The sequence below is a fragment of the Fusarium oxysporum genome, chromosome 7 (assembly GCF_000149955.1).
Source record: "Fusarium oxysporum f. sp. lycopersici 4287 chromosome 7, whole genome shotgun sequence".
Lineage (NCBI taxonomy): Eukaryota > Fungi > Ascomycota > Sordariomycetes > Hypocreales > Nectriaceae > Fusarium > Fusarium oxysporum.
Genome location: NC_030992.1, coordinates 2515425 through 2535155, shown reverse-complemented (window position 1 = coordinate 2535155; position 19731 = coordinate 2515425). Strand labels below are relative to the sequence as shown.

General features: G+C 48.6%; 6 protein-coding genes across 7 annotated transcripts; 5 read left to right on the top strand and 1 right to left on the bottom strand.

The window, feature by feature from the left end:
• Positions 1–83: 83 nt before the first annotated feature.
• On the top strand, positions 84–3686 carry FOXG_19073 (uncharacterized protein). Its single transcript, XM_018399254.1, has 3 exons — positions 84–407; positions 469–3537; positions 3587–3686. The coding sequence occupies exons 1-2, from the start codon at positions 271–273 to the stop codon at positions 2969–2971; spliced, it is 2640 nt and encodes an 879-aa protein (XP_018240855.1). The 5' UTR covers positions 84–270; the 3' UTR covers positions 2972–3537; positions 3587–3686.
• Positions 3687–6702: 3016 nt separating this feature from the next.
• On the top strand, positions 6703–8054 carry FOXG_05513 (uncharacterized protein). 2 transcript variants are annotated; one of them, XM_018383851.1, is made up of 3 exons: positions 6703–7081; positions 7133–7195; positions 7274–8054. In XM_018383851.1, exon 3 carries the CDS (start codon positions 7316–7318, stop codon positions 7544–7546), a length of 231 nt encoding a protein of 76 aa, XP_018240854.1. In that variant the 5' UTR covers positions 6703–7081; positions 7133–7195; positions 7274–7315; the 3' UTR covers positions 7547–8054. The 2 variants fall into 2 exon arrangements, with proteins under 2 accessions (XP_018240854.1, XP_018240853.1); XM_018383850.1 differs by having other exon boundaries at positions 6747–7195.
• Positions 8055–8496: 442 nt separating this feature from the next.
• On the bottom strand, positions 8497–8674 carry FOXG_19072 (uncharacterized protein; the record flags this gene model as incomplete). The annotated part of the gene is made up of 2 exons (XM_018399253.1): positions 8497–8601; positions 8654–8674. The coding sequence occupies 2 exons, from the start codon at positions 8672–8674 to the stop codon at positions 8497–8499; spliced, it is 126 nt and encodes a 41-aa protein (XP_018240852.1).
• Positions 8675–8822: 148 nt separating this feature from the next.
• Positions 8823–10775, top strand: FOXG_05512 (uncharacterized protein). Its single transcript, XM_018383849.1, has one exon. It carries the CDS (start codon positions 9052–9054, stop codon positions 10489–10491), a length of 1440 nt encoding a protein of 479 aa, XP_018240851.1. The 5' UTR covers positions 8823–9051; the 3' UTR covers positions 10492–10775.
• Positions 10776–10910: 135 nt separating this feature from the next.
• Positions 10911–13707, top strand: FOXG_05511 (uncharacterized protein). Its single transcript, XM_018383848.1, has 3 exons — positions 10911–11853; positions 11971–12113; positions 12363–13707. Exons 1-3 carry the CDS (start codon positions 11410–11412, stop codon positions 13447–13449), a joined length of 1674 nt encoding a protein of 557 aa, XP_018240850.1. The 5' UTR covers positions 10911–11409; the 3' UTR covers positions 13450–13707.
• Positions 13708–17980: 4273 nt separating this feature from the next.
• On the top strand, positions 17981–19670 carry FOXG_05510 (uncharacterized protein; the record flags this gene model as incomplete). The annotated part of the gene is made up of 2 exons (XM_018383847.1): positions 17981–18956; positions 19004–19670. Exons 1-2 carry the CDS (start codon positions 18505–18507, stop codon positions 19668–19670), a joined length of 1119 nt encoding a protein of 372 aa, XP_018240849.1. The 5' UTR covers positions 17981–18504.
• Between the last annotated feature and the right edge of the window lie 61 nt (positions 19671–19731).

Below are 19731 nucleotides of genomic sequence, written 5' to 3'. Positions count from 1 at the left end.
TTGAATCGTCGCCTAATAGTCGAGGGAGACCAGGTCCCCGCTACATTCAACCTCTAAAAGGCACTAAGCAACTCGCCCTGCATCACTACCAACTTTGTCTGTCGCGTCTGAGCTTCATGATCCCAATCACGTTGATATTGGACAAGTTACCCAGAACTTTCGCCTGCGCATAAACTTCTTGATTGAATTACCTCCTGAACAAAGATTCTCTGCAATTATATTGATCACCAGCCCTATACCTACACTTGAGTAGCCCGCGACGATGCCGTCATGGCTCCCGATCGCATCACCAACGCTATTGACAGCCTGATAACCCACATCGTACCCAGTGATCCCAATGATCCTGAAGATGTTGCGCAAGAACGTCACGATACTTGCTTCGAAATTGTCAAATCTATAATAGACAGGTATGTACATTTTCTAAAATGTATCCGAGCAATATGCCAAAACTCACCATTCACGGTCTAGCCCAGTTTCCCCCGCCATTTCTTCTGATGTCAACCACGCCTCCGACCTTATAAAACGAAAGCTCATTCAGAGCAATCCCACCCAAGCTCTGCGCTTCTCGAATTTATATACCCGATTGCTTTCACTTCCTGTTCTAGAACACAAATGGGCAATACTCTACCTACTTTATCAGCTCGCTGATTCCCCAGACCCTAGCGAACCGCTCCCACTGAGCCCGGTGAAGCCTTCGGCGCCCAACTACCGAGACGCCATCAGTCGCGATGCTATCAAACGGCAAGGTCGGGAACGTACCAGTAGGGCCTCTCGATTTGAAGAGGAGCAATTCAAGGAGGCGTTTCAATCAGAGGGACTCAAGAAAGTTCCACAAAAAGAGAGCAAGCAATCCAGCAAAGAGGGGGATCCACGTCTTGAGCCAGCAAAAAGAGATGTTTCACTGAAATCAACCTTGCTGGCAAATAATTATTCGGAAATAGAGCCTCCGGAGTCGGTTATCCTTAGAGATCTTCCCTTTACTCTCCAGGGACTATCATCAACCAATCTACCTTTCACAAAATCAGATCTTATCAAATTACCGGCGACACTTCCTTTACCAATCATTTCCCTACTTCATACTCTGGCTGAGCCCTCGCTGCTTTATCGCGGCCTCGACGGATTTTGCAAGACTCCTGCAAAAGGGCTTCTAGGTCAAAGCCTCAGAGCTGCTATCCACGGTGAGCTTAAGTCATATTTGAGTTTGATAGCAACTCTTGAGACTCAGATACGAAGAGCACTTGCATCTCTTGACGAGGAGGCTCCAAGAGAAGGTATTGGGAGAACAGGTGTCACACTCAAAAGATGTGTAGTATGGACACGCGAAGCAACGATGGGCCTCAGGTTAATGAGCCTCATTGCTGAGGAATCTGAGAAGAACAGAGGGGGCCAGCTTGTCTCCCTGATTCATAGTTTCTCTTCTTCCCATGGAGATCCTGTGGTGGCCGCATTCGCAGAGAGACTATTAAGAAGTTTCACACGGCCATTTTACGACATTTTACGGCACTGGATTTATGACGGTGAACTGTCCGATCCTTTCCAGGAATTTTTCGTTAGAGAGCAGGCTCCTGACAAAGACCAAGCGAAGGCAAAGGGCGCAGGCAATGTCTGGGAGGACAAGTTCGAGATCGCTGCAGACATGATCCCCAGCATCATTACTCAGGACTTTGCCCAGAAGGTCTTTCTAATCGGGAAGTCACTAAACTTCATCCGACATAGCTGCGGTGATGCCATGTGGGTTGAGGATTACTCTAAAGCTGCTTCCAAAGAGTTAAGGTATGGCGACACAGCTACCTTGGAAGCTTGGATCGATGAAGCTTACAAGACCACCATGAAGCGTCTTATCGACTTGATGGCCAATAAGTTTCACTTATTTAAACATCTTCAGGCGCTCAAGAACTACATCCTCCTAGGGCAGGGAGATTTTATTGCACTCCTGATGGAATCTCTGGCTGCCAACCTTGACCGTCCAGCTGGGGCACAGTACAGACATACTTTAACGGCGCAATTGGAACACGCTATCCGAGGATCAAATGCCCAGTATGACTCTCCCGAGGTTCTACGGCGCTTGGATGCCCGCATGCTGCAACTATCTCATGGTGATATCGGATGGGATTGCTTTACCCTTGAATATAAGATCGATGCACCTGTCGATGTTGTCGTGACAGAGTGGGGGAATAGACAGTACCTGAAAGTCTTCAATTTTCTCTGGCGTATCAAGCGAGTAGAATTTGCGGTACTGTCAACCTGGCGGAAGTGCATGACAGGTGCTCGTGGAGTTCTTCAGAACTCCGACCCTGCCGTCTCTCAAACGTGGAAGTCAACACGCGGCGTTCTGGCCGAGATGATTCACTTTGTGGGCCAGCTCCAATACTACATCTTATTTGAGGTCATCGAATCCTCGTGGGGCGAACTTCAAAAACGGATCCAGAAGGAGGACTGCACGTTGGACGACCTGATCAAGGCGCATACACGGTACCTCAACGACATCACTCACAAAGGTCTTCTCGGGGCAAAACGACGTACGCACAGCTCTGATGAAGATGACCGTACGACATATATGATGCAGCTCGGTGAAATCTTGCGGTTCATGCTCAGCTACAGAGACTCTGTTGACGGACTTTACAGCTGGAGCGTGTCAGACTTTACGCAACGTCAGGAGGCCGATGTAAGAAGTACCACACGACACAACGATGATCACGATGGTCGTGACACGCCGATGACAGGTTCTGGTGGCGTGGCCTCCGAGTTCCCCGTTCTACAAGAGCGTCTTCGACACTTGGGTGCATCGTTCCGAACTCGTGTGCAGATCGTCCTTGGTGATCTTGCATATCAACCAGATGTGGATATGCGATTCCTTGGTGTTGCCATGAACTTCAACGACGTTTATCAGCCGACACGACGGAAGACTAAGGCAGCTCCTGGAACTGCGACGACGGCGCGAAGTGCTTCTACAAACAGAGGCGAGAAGTGAAGGGGGCCCTTTTTGTCTGGGCATGGATCATGGAAGTTGCAATAGTTGCCATGCATGCTGATATGGAAAGAATTATATTTGTAGGTAGGAAAAAAGTTCAAAAGCGCATGGTTCTTTCATGCACCTGTGGGACGACTCTTGTTCCCATGTTCTTACTTCTCCTGTGAAACATGATCCGGCCGTGATGACACTGGCATTACTGCTCCTTACGTGGTCCATCATGTCTTCCTCTACCTTGTTACTTAGAGAAAGGACGCAAAGCCCAAATCAATATAATCGATATTGAGCTAGACTTTACCTGTCCATTTCTGTCAAGTGTGATTGGAAAAGATTCTGGGCCCTGTACCTCATCACTGCTGAACTGATAAAGCATGGATTGTCTTGTGTGGGACCACTAAATGGTAGTGAATCCGTGATATCGCTTTGCCAAATCTGCTATCAACAACTACATATTGATATACAACCCCCCATTCCCATTACAGCACTATACTGCTTGTCTGTTTCAGACCATCTCAATCATTTCATAAGCTAGTCGGATGCTTGTCCTGTCTTACAGTTACTGAATCGTAAGCAGACCTTACTTAGCTACCTACCTTTTATCTAAAGCTCTTCTAGACATGGCTTGTAAGCACATAATCATAAGCAGACCTAGCAAATATGATAGGATATTGCATACAACAATTCGAAGGAAAAAAGGTCTTAACAACATCGGCAGAGCCCTCAGGGTTACTGGTCCCATGAGACAGCAGAATGCCAGATGAAAGACCTTTGATGGGTGACCAGAACGCTTCACCCTTATGAGTCCAGGATCTATCACGATTTGGGAGCGTTGGTTAATGAGTAACGAGCATGCTCTCATTCCTTGTGCTCAAGTTGAAGTCCGCACATCTTTATCGTTCGTCTCATCGTATACCATAACTTCAACGGCTACCTAATAGCAAGGCGTCAGTTCCTTGCAAGTCACGTTAGAGGAACAAGCCCAAGGGTCCTCCTCACCATAAATTTCATTCATCATACCTAGTACGAACCACCGTCTTGACGTATCGATATCTATGTTTCCCTCCCCTAGTTGATCTTGCCCTAGTCAGAAGGTAAGTAGACATCAGCCGGAAACCCAAGTACATGGACACGGCGTCAACCATCACATCTAGGAAATCTCGTAAGATCCCGGTTACAGTGCAGTGGTGTACTACCGCTTCTAACTTACTCCCCCTAACCCCAGCCCCCCACCACGGACATATCTTCCGGTGCCCCACCAACCTTTGCAGCCCAGTCTCTGCCAAGTACAGGAGTCAGTAAACATAACTGCTACCTGCTCAGAAAAGACACGACAGGATAGGCATGGGGTGAGTTATAGGTAAGGTAAGTATTACAATTCACTAGTTCTCACGGCGAGGCCAGTTCTCGGGGGCGCCGGAGCGCTAATGGTTCCCTGTTGGGGCCATGCTATGTCGCGTCCCTTTGGCGCTGACATATGGCCATAAAGGAGTCGACTCTACCTCACTCAGTAGCAGTGGGGAAATCAGATATACATGAAATAAAAGCTGAAAGCAAGTGGTGCGGGTAGAATAATGTACCAATAAGTTGGAAGTATCGTCATACATATGTTTCTCTCCAGTCGCTTTTACACACAAAACGGACTTTCACCCGTCTGGAGCCTAGGTATGGTTCAATACACATAGGGGACGACTATGTCCATTACCCAGGGCCTTGAACCTCTTGCTCTTGAGGTATTATGGTATGTTCGGTGATCCGCTGAGCCTTCCATGGTTATCTCGGGTAAGTCTATAGCTTTCCTAAGCTAGACCAGCTTTTCGGAATGATAGGCCGGAGCAACAGACACCTCATATCGCCTCGTATCCCTCAACAGATTCTCCCACGGGTAAGCTGCCTGACGTTTGTGTTCAGCGCATATGCATATGTATGCGGCTTTCAGCCATCTACTTACACTGGATTCGGTAAATAACTTCCAGTTGGCTGATTAATCAAAACAGTCGTGATTCCACTGACCCCTTTTGACTCAAAGTGTGGTTATCTCCCTGGTTTGGCAGGTTAATTACCGCGTTGTTTGTTGCATAGACATTCCTCAGTGCCCGTTATGTAATGAGACATCCATTGCTATGCCAGAGACACTCAAGTGCTGTGATTGCAGGCTACTCAGGTTGTGGCACGTATCGTTACGCCTAGGCAACACCAGTCCATTGAGCATATTCGACGTGGCCGGGTGTGTCTCGATACACCGCCAGGGATATGATTAAATGGATCAGTGTTGAGTTCTTATCAACGCGGCTTGACTGGGCATATTCCGGACCATTGACTTGAATATCCACCAGTTTGCGCTTACCAATTGCCCTTCAAGGCATCATTTCAAAAAGTGTCATTTTGATTGTGGTCCATCCATGGCACGGAGACCAAGATTGGTTTGCTGTCAATGCTGGATACTAAGGATCACAAATAACTGCCAGGGACAAAACCGCACGGTGCTAGCAATAAATTCTCGCTTACCCCTTTGCTTTGGGCGAGTGGCTGGCCTTCTAGAAGATATCAAATTGCCTAAGAAGCCGGGGCTGCCTGTCTGTTCGGGAGCAGGCCTATGGCCCCCACAATCGATTCAGAATTGCACCAGAAAGAAAATTGCTTGGCATGCATCTCCCTCACTGACGTTTCGCTGTCTGTGGTCCAGAAAGCTGGTGCTGGCGATGGCTGGTTCGTAATTAGTCGTAGGATCATGAACGTATCTGATACTTGTCTTCTCCTTCTGTGCAGGTTCTGAGATACAGACCGAGGCCTCGTTCATCAGCTGATGATGACGACCTTTGATGTTCTTTGCACGTTGGCCTTCCGTCTTGTCGTTCCCCTTTTAGGCGTATTTGATGTTTTCTTTCCGTGCTAGGCGGCAGCATCACAGAACTGGGATACCTTTGTTCGGGGCGATCCTGGTAACAACACGCTTGTTCAGTGGTTGAAGTCCTTCCAATGATATCGGCATGATGTAGGGCAGTCACGGGCGAGGCAGTTATTGGCTGTAAACCGGCAAAATCAGAGTCACATCTCCAATGCCTTTCTTTCTTTCTTTCTTTTAAGTGGACTCAAATGGGTTGCTAGTCAGTGTTTGTATCTATACCTTCCCCCTTCGATAATGTGGCTCTTGAGGAAGGGGAGAGACCGTGCATGTTTTGCATAATCTCGCCGTGGTGCTTGTTATATCAAGACAGTTTCAACGATACACACCAAGATTTCTGATGGGCGGAAGTGGTCTCCTCCCTACGAACATATAGATAGGTGCATCGTAACTTTGTCCGTCATCAGCAAACGCCAAAACAATGCAAGACTTCATCGAAAAGGGCCACGGGAGTTTCTGGGGGTATCCAGGTCAGGGATGTTATGCATGGTGTGTGTCCTCTTCTCCGTGTTGCCGTGCATGGATACCTGGTCAGGTAGAAACATGTACCTGCTTCCTTAGCACCAAAGCCAAGACATGGCACCCGTCCTGTTGGCTGTTCCCCAGGTTTTGTCGCTTTTGCCCTTGTTAGGTTGTTGGCTTGTTATGTCGTCGTCTCACAGGCCGGCTCGCCCTGTCAATGCCGTTCGCTGGTAATGTATTGACGGCGTCGGTATCGTGCAATGACAGTGGCGCCCTTGTCTGCCCCGGCTTTGGTTGGGACCTGGGTTGGTATTCATTCAAATCAGGCTCAGGTTGGGTTGTGAGATGAGGTACCCGGGCTGCGTCGATAATACGGTACCTCACTTATCTCATCCCATCCCTATCGTTTTTCTCCTTCCCTAGCAATAACCCTCCCCTTTATAAACTGGCCGTCCACCCTCTTCCCCGGATTGTTCTTTTCCTATATCTTCCCTACCTTAACCTTACCTACCTATCTGAAAAAGCTTATACTGATCTTTCATTGCTTCGTCTTTGACCGTGGCCGCTTTGTATACGCGCAAGATCTTTCAGTTGTTTTCACTTGGACCTTGAAAGCCCTGGCCTCACATAACAACAGCAACCATTGCCCGATATCCCGGCAGCTGAGATACCCCTTCCGTGGCGACCTCAAAACCTCAGGTCGGCGCAGAAAACTTGAAAAAGGAAGAAGAAACCTTGCTATCAGTGTACGCTCGAGCCTAAGGATACGATATTCGGACCTAACGTGTATCACAAAGTCACACTGGGGCTAGCTCCATCACATATCCACAGTTTACGCAAGCCGCTTTGTTTCTATTCTGGTGTGTACTGCATCTCTTGACTTATAAGTCAGCTTCACCCACGTCAATGGATATTCTCCTAACAGCGCATTCACCCAGAAACCCGACTCTGTTTCTTGTCTTCTGAAGCGAAAAAGAAAGATGCCTGGTCAACGCTCCTCTTCAATCCAGGCTGCGCCTCGCAACATGAGAGTCGTCACTTCGCAAGACCTCCTCTACACCAGTATCACTGCTACTCTTTCCACCAAAACGAACCGCCCCTCAACTCCAGTCCATCATATCCAAGAGGATGACTATACCGTACCTGCTCCTCCGCCACCCAGTCCTGTTAGCTTTAGGCCCGAACATTGGACCACGTCTGGCCGCCGCTGAGCTGCAAGTCTTCTAGCTGGGGAACTCAAATGGCTCTGGCGAAGCCTCGCTACCCATGTACCCCGTACATAGAAATGGGTCAGGAGACCAATTTTTTGGCCCTCGGAGAATGTTTTATTGCTTGCTATTTGTTCTGCCGGCGTTATCGCGATATCATATTAGTGCGCTCCGGAGTCTTGGTGCAAATCGAATGATTGGAGTACGAAGTGTTGTTTCTTATGCAAACCATCATGAAGGCTGTGGATTTCGGATAACGGCGCATTGATTTGATCCAAGGAGCAAGCAAAAAGCTTTATAGCTAGGTGCCGTTCTTCATGTCTCTTTTAGACGGTCAATCATGTATAGCTCTCACTTGGTTCTTCTGAGAGATATTGTTAATGAGGTTGGAGAACTAACGATTACTGCTGCTCTTGTACTATATAAACACAATGTTTCGCGAGATAGAAATGCAATCATGTGTACCCAAGCGATATCATGATATCCAATACTGGCGTGCTGAGAAACAAATAACCCTGATTGACCTGCTGGACCACCATATTTTACAAATAAGGTTGAGCTGCCCTCCGGAGTACCCCAAATACTCTAGACATATAGGTACGTGTGCTTGTCCATCAGGCCACTACATCAAAATGTACTTGACCTAGTCTTGTAAAGCAACAGTTTTATTGGTAATACCCGAGCCAGTGTCGGGGGAGCACGGCTAGGGTTACAAAGACGATCAGTTTGCCCTTGTATTAGGAGTACAGGCAGACTTTAACACTTATACCGAATTTCGAGCCATAGAGACATACGGAGGAGGCTTTAGGGGAACATCTCATTCGGAAGCTTAGGTAGTGCCTACAACAGACAATGCCTAACTTACCTAGTACTATAAGTCGGTAGGTACCTTCCTTACCTACCGTACCTACCTAGAGCCTATAGAAATGACAACATGGCCGTAGAAGTACAGATCAGTTGTGCCTGTTGATTCGTATCGACACCTCGGGAGCAGGGCAGAATTTGACCAAGTTTAGGAACGGGAGCCGAGATGCGAACCTGCATACAACAGTACCAGCCTAGTACCTGCCTACCTTAGGTTAGTACACTTAGTAGGTCAATATTACATACTGGACCTCTACTAGTAGGCATCTGTCTTTATGGCCTGGCTGCTCACGAGGATTTAGAAAGGTCCGTGCACCACTTAACTTTATTCGCGAGTTTGTGGGACAGCTTTACGCGTGTGAGACGCGATGAGCACGCCAGAACGCGTCTAGGTCTTCACGTTCCCCTTGACGACGGAGCACATTCCATCTTTTTGTGGATATGACTTCCACTTTCCAAGACATCACCTTTACTTTCCCAATCCTCGCAATTTTCTTCACTGCAACTTCCGTGATTGGGTCATCTTACTTAATGACCACGACATCCTTTCTTGCAAAGATCGTTCTTGATATTTCGATTTTCTCATCTGCTCCTTCACTTAAAATCGCTTCCTCACGTGTTTCAACTCTCACAGAAACTTGAGGATGCCTCGACCGGCCAGGCGCAGCCAAGCTGCACCTTCTGCTAGCCATTCCATCACCAACTTTACCCGTGTCTCGAAAACTTGTACCCCAAACGATAATGCCAAGAAAATCGTCGGCCAAACTTCATCTTCGGTAACCACTAGGAAACGAAAAGCGGCCACAGACGGAGAAGATGTCCATCCGAGAACCAAGGCTCGGACTGCCTCGTTCGCACCCAGTAGTGACGATGAACTTGCCACACCCATAAAGCCCGGATCAAGAAACCAGGAACTGGTTGCAAACCTGGTCGAGAAGAATATACCATTTGCAAAAGGCAAACGAACTGCAAAGACAACCCCTTCAAGGGCAAGAACTGCCCACAAGCCTATAGGGACCACGCCTCTTTCTGAGAGCAAGAGGCAAGGAAAGACAGTGCAAACCAAACTCGACAATGTATTCAAAACGCTGCGCAAACACACGGTCGACAAGGATGCACTTCCTCTCCATCTTGCTGAGCTCGTTGACATACACCGGTCGTTTGTCAAGACAATTATGATCCAGTTTGCTCATAACGGCAACAATTCACCTATCGACATACGCACACTTGCGCCACACATTTCTCAGTCGTGGGGTAAACGCCAGGTCACCATCGAGGATATCCGACGATGCATCGCTATACAAACTTCAACAAAAACCAACACTCATTCACCATTCATGATTGCCGATTATGGCCGGGGAAAGATTTGTGTTGAGCGCTCTTCTATCGACATGGCACCAATCCATGAAGAGCGTTTGCTGAAGCAATTTGAGATCAATTTGAGAGCATTAGGCACCGAACGCTCCGCCGATGAAATGGACATTGACCTTCCGTTGGATAACCTCTCACTGAACGAGCTTCCCCAAGTGGATATAAAGAACATGGACAACGGAACAACAGCGAATCCAATTCTGAACAAAGGACAGCGTGCGCTGTCAGAGCTTAAGAGTGGCATTGTGACGAAGCAGCACGAGAAGGCAGCAAAACAAAACGCGGCATCCAACAGCCCCCTCCTCAACCCAGATGGCACAAAGATGAGCCTTCTTGATCGGTTACGATTAAAACAATTAGCTAAAGCCAACGAGCCACTTCCCCCTTCCGGGCCCGAGCTTCAGCGACGTGCGGCTCTTAACCGCGTGGGCGATGTTGCAGCAACCATTTCAATGCTGAGCCTATCCAACCCAATGTCCCTACCACGACAGGCTTTTACGATGGCAGTTATACTCGAGAAGCTCAAAGACTCTCTCCGGGTTCCGGTATCCAAGGAGGAGGGCGCAGCTTGCGTACGTTTGATTGCCAGCGAGGTTGCCCCGGAGTGGCTTCGAGTCGTTACAATCGGAGGCAGAGAAAACGTGGTTGTGCAGCGTAGCAGCCAACCCGTCGACAGAGTACTACAGAATCGTGTACAGAAGTTGTTGGCCTAGGAAGAATGGCGGAGGAACTATGGGACGCATGTTTAGATATGAGAATACCCTGGGGAGGCATGGCTTTTCGTTGAGACTACTGGACAAGCATATACACAAGCATTGGGAGGAGTTGGCGTTCTAGCATCTGATTCTATGACAGAACTTGTATTACAACTTGGTGTTTGCTTGTAGGTGCTGTAATAGGAAACAAGATTAAACAGAGGTTTAACCCACTAAATCTCATTGACCAGATTTTTGTATCTACCTGTGTTTGATTTGTTTAGGCAATCTTGTCATACCGGAATGCCTGAACGGTACCTCCGAACAAAAAGTGGATTCACAATGACCGTGTCGGAAGCACCATTCCGACCCGGCAGACCGCACCCGAAGACAAGCGCCGATGTCCGGGTTGCTCCCAAAACAACCCAAAATTCAGCGTAAGAAATTGCGCCGGAATGCACTCCGAATTCTTAAAGAGTCACTCACAAATGTCTCCAGTCCTGGGGACTTGAAGGGACGCGTTTCGTCCGCTTGGTCATGGATGTCGTTTACCGGTAATGGAGCTGATCGGGAATAGATGCGATGTGGATATTACAGACACACCAGGGACTATGTATGCATCGATGATGATTGATCACTTGAGGTTCGGTTGTGATGAAGAAGTGGAGAGGGGATGATCCCATGTTTGGTACTGCTTTTGCTAGGATGTGATAATCGAGGGCTCTTAGGGATGAAGTCTGCATGTTCCTTGTGTGGAGCTCCCATGTGCCAATATGCCTTGTAGCTGCTGATCTTTTCGTCCCGTTTGCTTTATTACTCTGAATTCCTATACTTCTAGGAAATATTTAGTTGTTATATCATTTTTGGTTGAAGCGGGAATGTAAATCCACATTCTTTCCGGAAACCCAAATCAACATTTAGAGCCCACCGATTACCATGCCGAAGACATTAGATGATTCACAGGACGAAATATCATCATCTGCCATGAGCGAGGAAGAATCTTCTCCACAGATTGCAGTCCGAGTCCCAAAACAAGAGGCTATCAACCGCACAACATCACACATATCCGGCCACGATGCTTTCGAACCGGCTGCCACTATCACTGCGTCAGATGGCAATGTGCCTTACCGGGAGGCAGGTGATGAGATCTTTGACAAAGTTTCCTCAAGACGCAAAGTTGCTATCGTGGCCGTCCTGTCGTTTGGGGCGTTCCTATCACCAATATCGAGCACTTCAGTGTTAGCAGCGACACCAGAGGTTGCAAAGACTTTCAGCAGCACGGGAAGCATTATAAACCTGAGTAATGCAGCGTATATGATTGTTATGGCGTTATCACCTTTATTCTGGGGACCCATGAGCCAGGTTTATGGAAGGCGGAGTGTAAGTGCTTGTGGTGTGCTTCAGTCGGTGCTCTGGTTGGAACCAGGAGGTCAATTCGTTCCCCAAGTTTTGACGCAGTGCCCATAACAGCAGGAAGAAACACTGACATCCCCATAGGCAGCCTTGTCCTCTTCAACTATTTTCTTCTTACTCAGCCTAGCCACTGCATTGGCCCCTGACCTCACCTCGTTTATTGTCTTTCGGGCGGCTTCAGCGTTTGGGGGAACAGCTTTCATTCTCATCGGCCCAGCATGCATTGGGTAAGTTGCCAGGTTTTCCATTCTTCTACTTATAAACTGTCTCATGTCCTTGAAAGGACCCCAGGCCAAAGGTAAGACAGTGAACCATCTTATTGGTGACCGGGAACGTTAACCTAGACTTGCTCAGTATTCATACTCTGAGCAATCAACTTTTGGAGTCTGGCTATTTACTCAAACGGCCAGCTCGATCTTCACGGAGCTTCAATAGCAGCGAGTGCTCTGAGAATCATTGATACTGATAAGAAATAGTGACATCTATCGTCCAATAGAGCGCGGTGCAGCAATGGGATGGTTTCTGACCGGCACACTTGTTGGTCCTGCATTTGGACCATTTTTGGGTGGTATTATTGTAACATATTCGTCCTGGAGGAGTATCTTTTGGCTTCAGACAGGACTGGCTGCTACCGGGGTACTCGGCGTGTACTTTGTTGTATGCGAAACAGCCCATCACCTCAAGATCAACGATCTGAAAAGCCTCTCGGGCAAGAAAAGGACACTGAAGGTTCTCGGCATGATCAGTCCGATGCGAGTCTTGCGACTATTTCGATTCTTCAATATTGCACTGGTGGCTTGTGGTAGTGCATCCTTAACATGGAACATGTACAGCCTCCTAACACCGGTCCGTTATGTTTTGAATCCCCGCTTCAAGCTCGACTCGCCGTTGCTGTCGGGTCTGTTTTACCTGGCACCCGGCTTCGGTTACCTGGTAGGGACTTTCGGAGGGGGGCACTGGGCGGACATGATGGCCAAGCGATGGATTAAGAAGCGTGGAGGTGTCCGTATACCGGAAGATCGACTTCGATCCACCCTGCCTTTCATGGGCGCAATTATGCCGGGAAGCATGCTGGTATATGGCTGGACTGTCGACAGGGAGGTTGGAGGTATTCCGGTGCCTGTTATTGCCATGTTCGTACAGGGCGTGGCGCAATTGTTTTGCTTTCCCTCGTACAACACTTATTGTCTCGATGTCATGCCTGGTCATGGGGCAGAGGTGGCTGCAACCAACTTTTTCGCAAGATATCTGGTTGGATGCATCGCTTCAGCTGTGGTTCTGCCAGCAGTCGAAGCAGTCGGCATCGGATGGTTTTCGACCATCTCAGCAGCGTACTTGATAGGCTCAGCTCTGGCGACCATGGCTGCAATTCGATGGGGGAAGGGCTGGCGAGAGAGAACTCAAGCAAGGCTAGAGGGTCCTAAGGAAGATGAGAACGAGGCCAAAGCCGATCATGATATGAATACAGATCGATACAAAAGCGCTCAAATATTGAGACCAAGCTTTGCGTTTGACAGGAGTGGTCCAGAACAGCAGAGCCGAAACATAGGCCGTGAGACCTGATTCTTGCAAAGGAATGGGACGAGATAGGGACAACTTGCGGAGACATCATTAGTCAGAAATAGGCGCAAGCTGTACCGAGGACAACGAGACTGATCCGCCAACATTTGGAACAGAACTGAGAATCTAATAAGGGCATAGAAGTGAAGTGGTGAGGTTATTTGGCATTCCCGCGAGCCCTTATTTTCCTACAAACTAGTGCTGTCACTTCAGAGGGACTAGTAGAAAATAAAAGATGATAAACACGTTGCACTCACCAATCATCAATTCCATGTCATAGATACAATATATTATGATGTGATATATCATGGGAGAAATGCCAAAGATTGTCGTTCACCCCAGCCTTGGTCAGATGGGAACCGAAGAACCTGGGAGCTAATAATAAGCCAGCCAGCCTTACAATATTTTCCCCGTTGCTACTGTTACACTACAGAGTACAAGGCCTTACTACTAACTATTACCCATTTGCTGACAGATGTAACCAACCGATAACTGTATCAACGCAAGCCATGTTTGTTTTGTGGCATCCTCAAATTGGGAAGGGTGCAGTGAATGGAAATGTACATACGGAGTGTAGCAGAAAGATAACGCAACTTTAACATTAGGCCTAGTGTTAGGCTTACTTACATAGGCTTATGTGCTTGTTGTTTTCTTTGAATTCAAGGTTACACAGGTACTACCTTGGCCTCAACGTCTTGGCCTGTTAGCCTGTGCGATACGATATGATACAATAGGGTCGGGGGGACGATACATGAACACCTTGCAAAATGCAAGAATCCCTTCTCTGTTCATGTCGAGTTCCTGCGTGCAACGCAACGCAGGATGATGAGCTACACTAGTATTGGTCTCTGTTGGGTGAGATTTTGAGGGATTCCGGCCCGCAAGTCAATCTCAACCCCAGTTAAGTTAAGTGGTTGAGATGAGAAATTCCTAGCTCAAGACGCCAAAATAAGATGATAGCGATGCAGGGCTGGTCAATTGCCGCGTGGTGACTGGTCAACACCAGCCTTTCCAACCTGGCCTTACCGCGAGACCCGCCCCATTTGAAATGACCTTGCACAGCTTTGGAGATTGGATTCTCTGCAACGACTGCCTCTAGTATCAATTGGGATTGGGGACTTTAGGAAATGACCAGGTAACGATAAACTTGCTAACTGCCAAGGAATATGTTGATCAGAAAATGGCGGATCCTCTTTTGAGGCAAGTCAAACACTCGCTTAAGAATACGAAGGCATCGGATCTCAAATATCAAGCATATTCAACTCTACACACTAATAGAGAAACACAGTGGATACGATAATGCGTTATACTTTTGCAACGACATCGGCAAACCCTCAAGTAGACTCGGGAAACCCCCACACCATGGCCAGTGGTACAATCCCCAGTCAGCAAGCCCTGTGGCAGCATAATCGCCAGCAAGACGTTACACGGACGAAACACGAGAACGGGGATATTATATGAAGGGTCTCCGTCGTGGAGCATATACCACGTAGCGTAGTGCATCTCCAACAATAGAACATGCTGAGTCACGGGTGTTTCCAATGGTTCTGTTCATATCCACAGTATGCTGTACACACAATGATGACAGACAAAAGAATACATCGCAGTGAACGATGAGCTAATTAACAAGTCAGCGATTTGCAACGTCTTGTAAGCAGAAAGAACCTGACTAGGCAAGGCGATGCATGCATCTGCAGTACTGGTTCGCTCGCCCCTTGCACGCACTAAAACGCCCAGTTTGTGACTTCGTGTCAGCAAGTGAGCAGCCCTTGGCAATCTCCTGCTGCCAACCTTGGTCCATCTGAGATAACATGTGCGGTTTATTATTGTCGACTTTCCTCGCCAGCCCCTGTCGCTTAACTTCATTTAGAGGTGCCACCTGTGGCGTTGGCGACTTCTCGCGATGCAACCATGGCTAAAAGCTTGGCCAGGAAAACAGTTCAAACTTCAACGGTCATGGATCCTCGCCTCTGCTGAATCGCAGCGCAGATTAGTTGAGAATGAGTGAACTCGCCGTTGCTCTACTTTAGGTAGGATCAACTAGATATGCGGTTTATTAGACTGCGACAGACTGAATGGCTAATCGTGAGATTCTGTAAAATCAAATCGGTACGCTGGCTGACCCTAAAAAAGACCGATAGTGGGGGCCAGGTTGCTATTCTCAGATTGTTGTTGACGTTAACATTGTCTTAGATCGGATCGGCATACAAGGCTTCGCAACCAACGTTACAGAAAAGCAGTGTGCATCAATCTCCAACAGTTCTACTTGATACAATTCTCCGTTATGAATGCCCACAGTCATAAACCATTTGACATCCGTGGAAAAGAAATAATTGGAGTAGACCCCAAGGACGCGTGGCGGGAGGACCCTCGCCCACCGTGTGTGCCTGTCCTTCGACTGGACGGAAGGGGGCGTGGCTGGGAGAGAGAATCGGGGTTTGCGTAGCTAAGATTCACCGACTCATGTCTTGAGTCTGATTGTTCAGTAAAAGATTCTAACCCGACATCGATTTATATCGCAAGAAAGGGATTGTTTCAACGGCTTGTTGTCGATTCAGAGCTAATTTACTACCGTAGAATTGGAGTGACAACTTTTCGGAAAGGGTCGAAATGAGATGCCAACAAGCATAAAAGAGGAGGGTCGCTATCGGCACTCATTTGCCAGTGAGACATGCCTTGAGCCCATTGACTTCCAGGCTGGTCGCTAGCTGGAGATCTCAGCATACAGACTGCTAACATCGCGACGCGATAGGGACAGTTCCGAGTTCCATCCTTGATGCCTCTTCCACCATACAAAGAAAGAGCCGCACTGGCGATGGGTTTGTCGTGATTGACAGGCGGCTGAGTCCATGGCCTCGAATCAGACGCCGATCAGGAGTTGCAGGACGCGCAACCACCGCCAGAGGCAAGCATGGCAGTGTTTGAGCTCAGAAGGTTCATGATTGACAAAGTGCGCCATAATCAGCCACGAGAGCCTCTCCCTTCTCTAACAATAGGGGCGGACTGGCCCTCGCTCGGAGACCCACGGGTCCATGTTCCATGGGGCCCCCGGTGCGCGTTCTAATCTTTCTGATTGGGATGGAAGCGACAGAACGTTGCTGGGATATGGCGCAATGACAGGGGATGCAAGGCTTGGGTCAAGGACTCAAAGCTTAGCTGGAAGCGATTGCCATTGATTGTCCTTGACAAACCTCGTCCTGTAGAGAATACGGAACGGCTACTGAGGCTTCAGAATTCCGTCTCCAGGGCAGCGGTAGCGATGGCGGCAGTAGAACCGGCGATGACATTGTCATGTCCACAACAGTAACGGCCCTGTTGATTGTTTACAACGTGGAGCTGCAACGGATTGATTGAGCGATTGATTCCCAAAGCCATCGATAGTACTGTATGTCAGATCAGCGGAGACTTGCCAAAATCCAAATTGCTCAGCCAATTGAGTCTCAGATATGCCCCAAAGGCGTTTGATTTCGATCGTTGGTTGGATATTTGAAGGATATAGTGTTTCTCATTGGATATCTGTCTCCACCCCCGGCAACACCGTCTGATAGAGCGTCAAGGGAAAAGGCCCTGTCAAGGTGTTGATTTGGCAAAATCTACCTTTCGGTGCTGAAAGCGAGCTGAAGAAGGTGCCTGTGAACCACTTATTGCCGTTTCTGGAGCTTTTGGTATCCAGTCTCTAAAGCTTGAATGGTGCCCTGTTCCAGTCCAAATTCTTCGATGTTCTCCAAATGCCTGACGTTGACCCAAGTTCCCTGGGCCCCTTGTCAGTAGCGAGACTTGGCTTTTTTGGAAGTACAAGCTTCCCTGCAGGCTTGGTCTCGAAACTGAAGATGAAGACACCTTACATGTACTGTCCGCCATTCACTGTGCAGCGTACCGTTTGCACATCCCGAAAATTCCTAGGGTCTCTGATATCAGTGGGTTATTTCCTTCCTCTTTCTTTTGAGCCCCGAGTCTCTGCCAATGGCCTCCTCAGCTCAACACAGCCACTGAGAAACACCTATTTGTGATCCGTCGAGCGCTGCTTTGGATGGGCACTCTTTACATCAGCTATAAGCATCCTGTGTGCAGTCGTGCGTCCCGGGCTCCCCGGGATTTAGGTGAAGTTCTTGAGTGCCTAGGCGACAGCCACCACCAGATGCAGGTCTAAGTTAGAGAGGCCTTCAGTCAAGATGGGTGCAAATAACACAGTACAAAATATATCTACAGTATGTAAGAGATGGAAAGTGAATGTCACCTACAGAAGACTGTCCCTGCTCCCTAAATGAGGTTCCATAGGTAGCCATGCCCCATCCACTGTCCATCCTTCCCGGTCCCTTTAGCGGAGCCCCGTACCTAGCGGGCCCCATCCGTAGGTACATCCGAGCTGTACTGTGCAATACCCTACCTAGGTAGAGACCTGCCCTGAGTGCTTTCCTCCCTCGTCCCCCTATCGCCCTTTGCAAGGTCCTGGACAGCAACCCCTTGTCCCGTGTCCATAATCCCCTGCTCTCGCCTCTCCTCTCCTGGCCGGGCTTCGCTTTTTTTTTTCTCCCTCCTATCTCTTCTTGGTCAACTTCTTTTCTCTTATTCCCCCCTCCTTTCTTTTCCCCCTCGTCAACGCCTTCGCTCATCGCTCGGCCTGTTCGTCACTCTCCTCGACGCCCTCTTCTTCTAATCGCAAATTCGACGAGCACCGATCCCGTGTTGCTTCAAACGTTTGCGTCGCGTCGTGCGATTGTGCTGTTCAGCCTCACCTCCATTGATCTCACTGCCGTCGTCTCATGACGAGGTAGCCTTTTCGTCTGCTCATCCCTCCCCCCTTTATCGGATAACATCTTTCGTCGACTTACCTTCCAGGATATCTCGACGACTGCCAGTCGTTACTTTCATCTGCAACCTGTTGAAATAAACCCTTCGATGTCGGCCGGCTCCACTACGACTTTCGCTCCGCATACAAGTTAATTTTCGCCATCACCTGCCTCAACCAGTAAATCCTACCATCACACGCACCCGCCGTACAAACTCTAGCGAACCGACAACCCCTCGGCCTAAGCGTGCCAGACTCTTAAGCCTAGTATGCAGCGGCGCCATTCAGTCACCATGGCCGCCCGCAACAACAATAATTCGCGAGGCCCATCGGGCAGGAAGATCGATCCTCTTCTCCCCTATTCCATCATTTCAGAAAAAACGAAGAAACCCAGACTTCGTATGCGATCACTTCTGGGCCCCTGCCATGCCCGAAGGGTGTTGACCTGGCTTTTTGGCGTGGCTGTGCTCATCACCCTGATTTTTGTAAAATCCCGAAGTTCTGGCTACAGTGTTGGAAAGATGAGCGGCACCAAGACTCAGCAACCCATTGCGACCGCTACCGTCTTGAACACACACGGCGAAACTGTTGTAATGCTCACCGGTGATATGGATGGTGATGGAAAGCTCGAAACCGTTCCTGAAGGCGAATATGTTACTGCTGATGAAAAGAAAGAAGTTGCTGCGCAACTTGAGAAGATGCCTTGGTTGAGATTTCCTCAGTACGTTGAACATTTTAACTTCTTGCTTTTACTAATTATCTATTCAGCCTCGACGGGTACTTCCACGGTCTTCGTACTATTGTCAGCAAAGCCAACCTTGTCCCCGAATATCCCAATATCACTGATAAGGCTCCGATGCCCTCTCCCACTATGAGCGACCATGTGCCTAAGCCTCAGAAGTACATTCCTTATGACCATGGCAGTGATGTCAAGACCTGCTATCTCGATTCCAAGAAGTCGGTACCTGCTCCTGATCTGTATGCTTACAATGGCGTTCCTCAGCACATGCCGGATCCCGCTATCGGTTCGTACAAGCTCCTCGGACTCAGAGACGATATCTGTTTCGATCGTTTCAGTCGGTATGGACCTTACGGTCTGGGTTATAGCAGAGCCCAGGGCGGTCTAGATACTGGCTTGGACACTGAGGCTTCTGGTAACGAGCATGTTTGGGCAGAGACTGGGAAAATCAACTACATCGATGTCAACTGGGCAGATGCACAGGAAGACTGCTACAAAGCCAATAAGCATCGATTCAAGCAGGTCAACCCTGACACTCAAGAACTCTCGGAGACAAGCGACAAGAAGGGACGCATTGCTGTCGTCGTTCGAACATACACCGGCTTCAAGTGGACTGAACTAGCTGTGCTGAACTTCCGGGCGCTTATCAGTGAGCTTTCCCTGCGATCCGGTGGTGATACCAGGTTCACTTCCTGATGCAGGTGCGAAACATTGATGAGCCCATCTGGTCTGATAAGTGGACTGTACAGCGCATCAT

Bases quoted from the DNA above. Each gene is read 5' to 3' on its own strand.
- FOXG_19073 (XM_018399254.1), top strand. From the start codon at position 271: ATGGCTCCCGATCGCATCACCAACGCTATTGACAGCCTGATAACCCAC. The intron at 408-468 runs GTATGTACATTT...TTCACGGTCTAG, and splicing joins GTCAAATCTATAATAGACAG to CCCAGTTTCCCCCGCCATTT.
- FOXG_05513 (XM_018383851.1), top strand. From the start codon at position 7,316: ATGCCTGGTCAACGCTCCTCTTCAATCCAGGCTGCGCCTCGCAACATG.
- FOXG_05512 (XM_018383849.1), top strand. From the start codon at position 9,052: ATGCCTCGACCGGCCAGGCGCAGCCAAGCTGCACCTTCTGCTAGCCAT.
- FOXG_05511 (XM_018383848.1), top strand. From the start codon at position 11,410: ATGCCGAAGACATTAGATGATTCACAGGACGAAATATCATCATCTGCC. The intron at 11,854-11,970 runs GTAAGTGCTTGT...ACATCCCCATAG, and splicing joins AGGTTTATGGAAGGCGGAGT to GCAGCCTTGTCCTCTTCAAC. The intron at 12,114-12,362 runs GTAAGTTGCCAG...GATAAGAAATAG, and splicing joins ATCGGCCCAGCATGCATTGG to TGACATCTATCGTCCAATAG.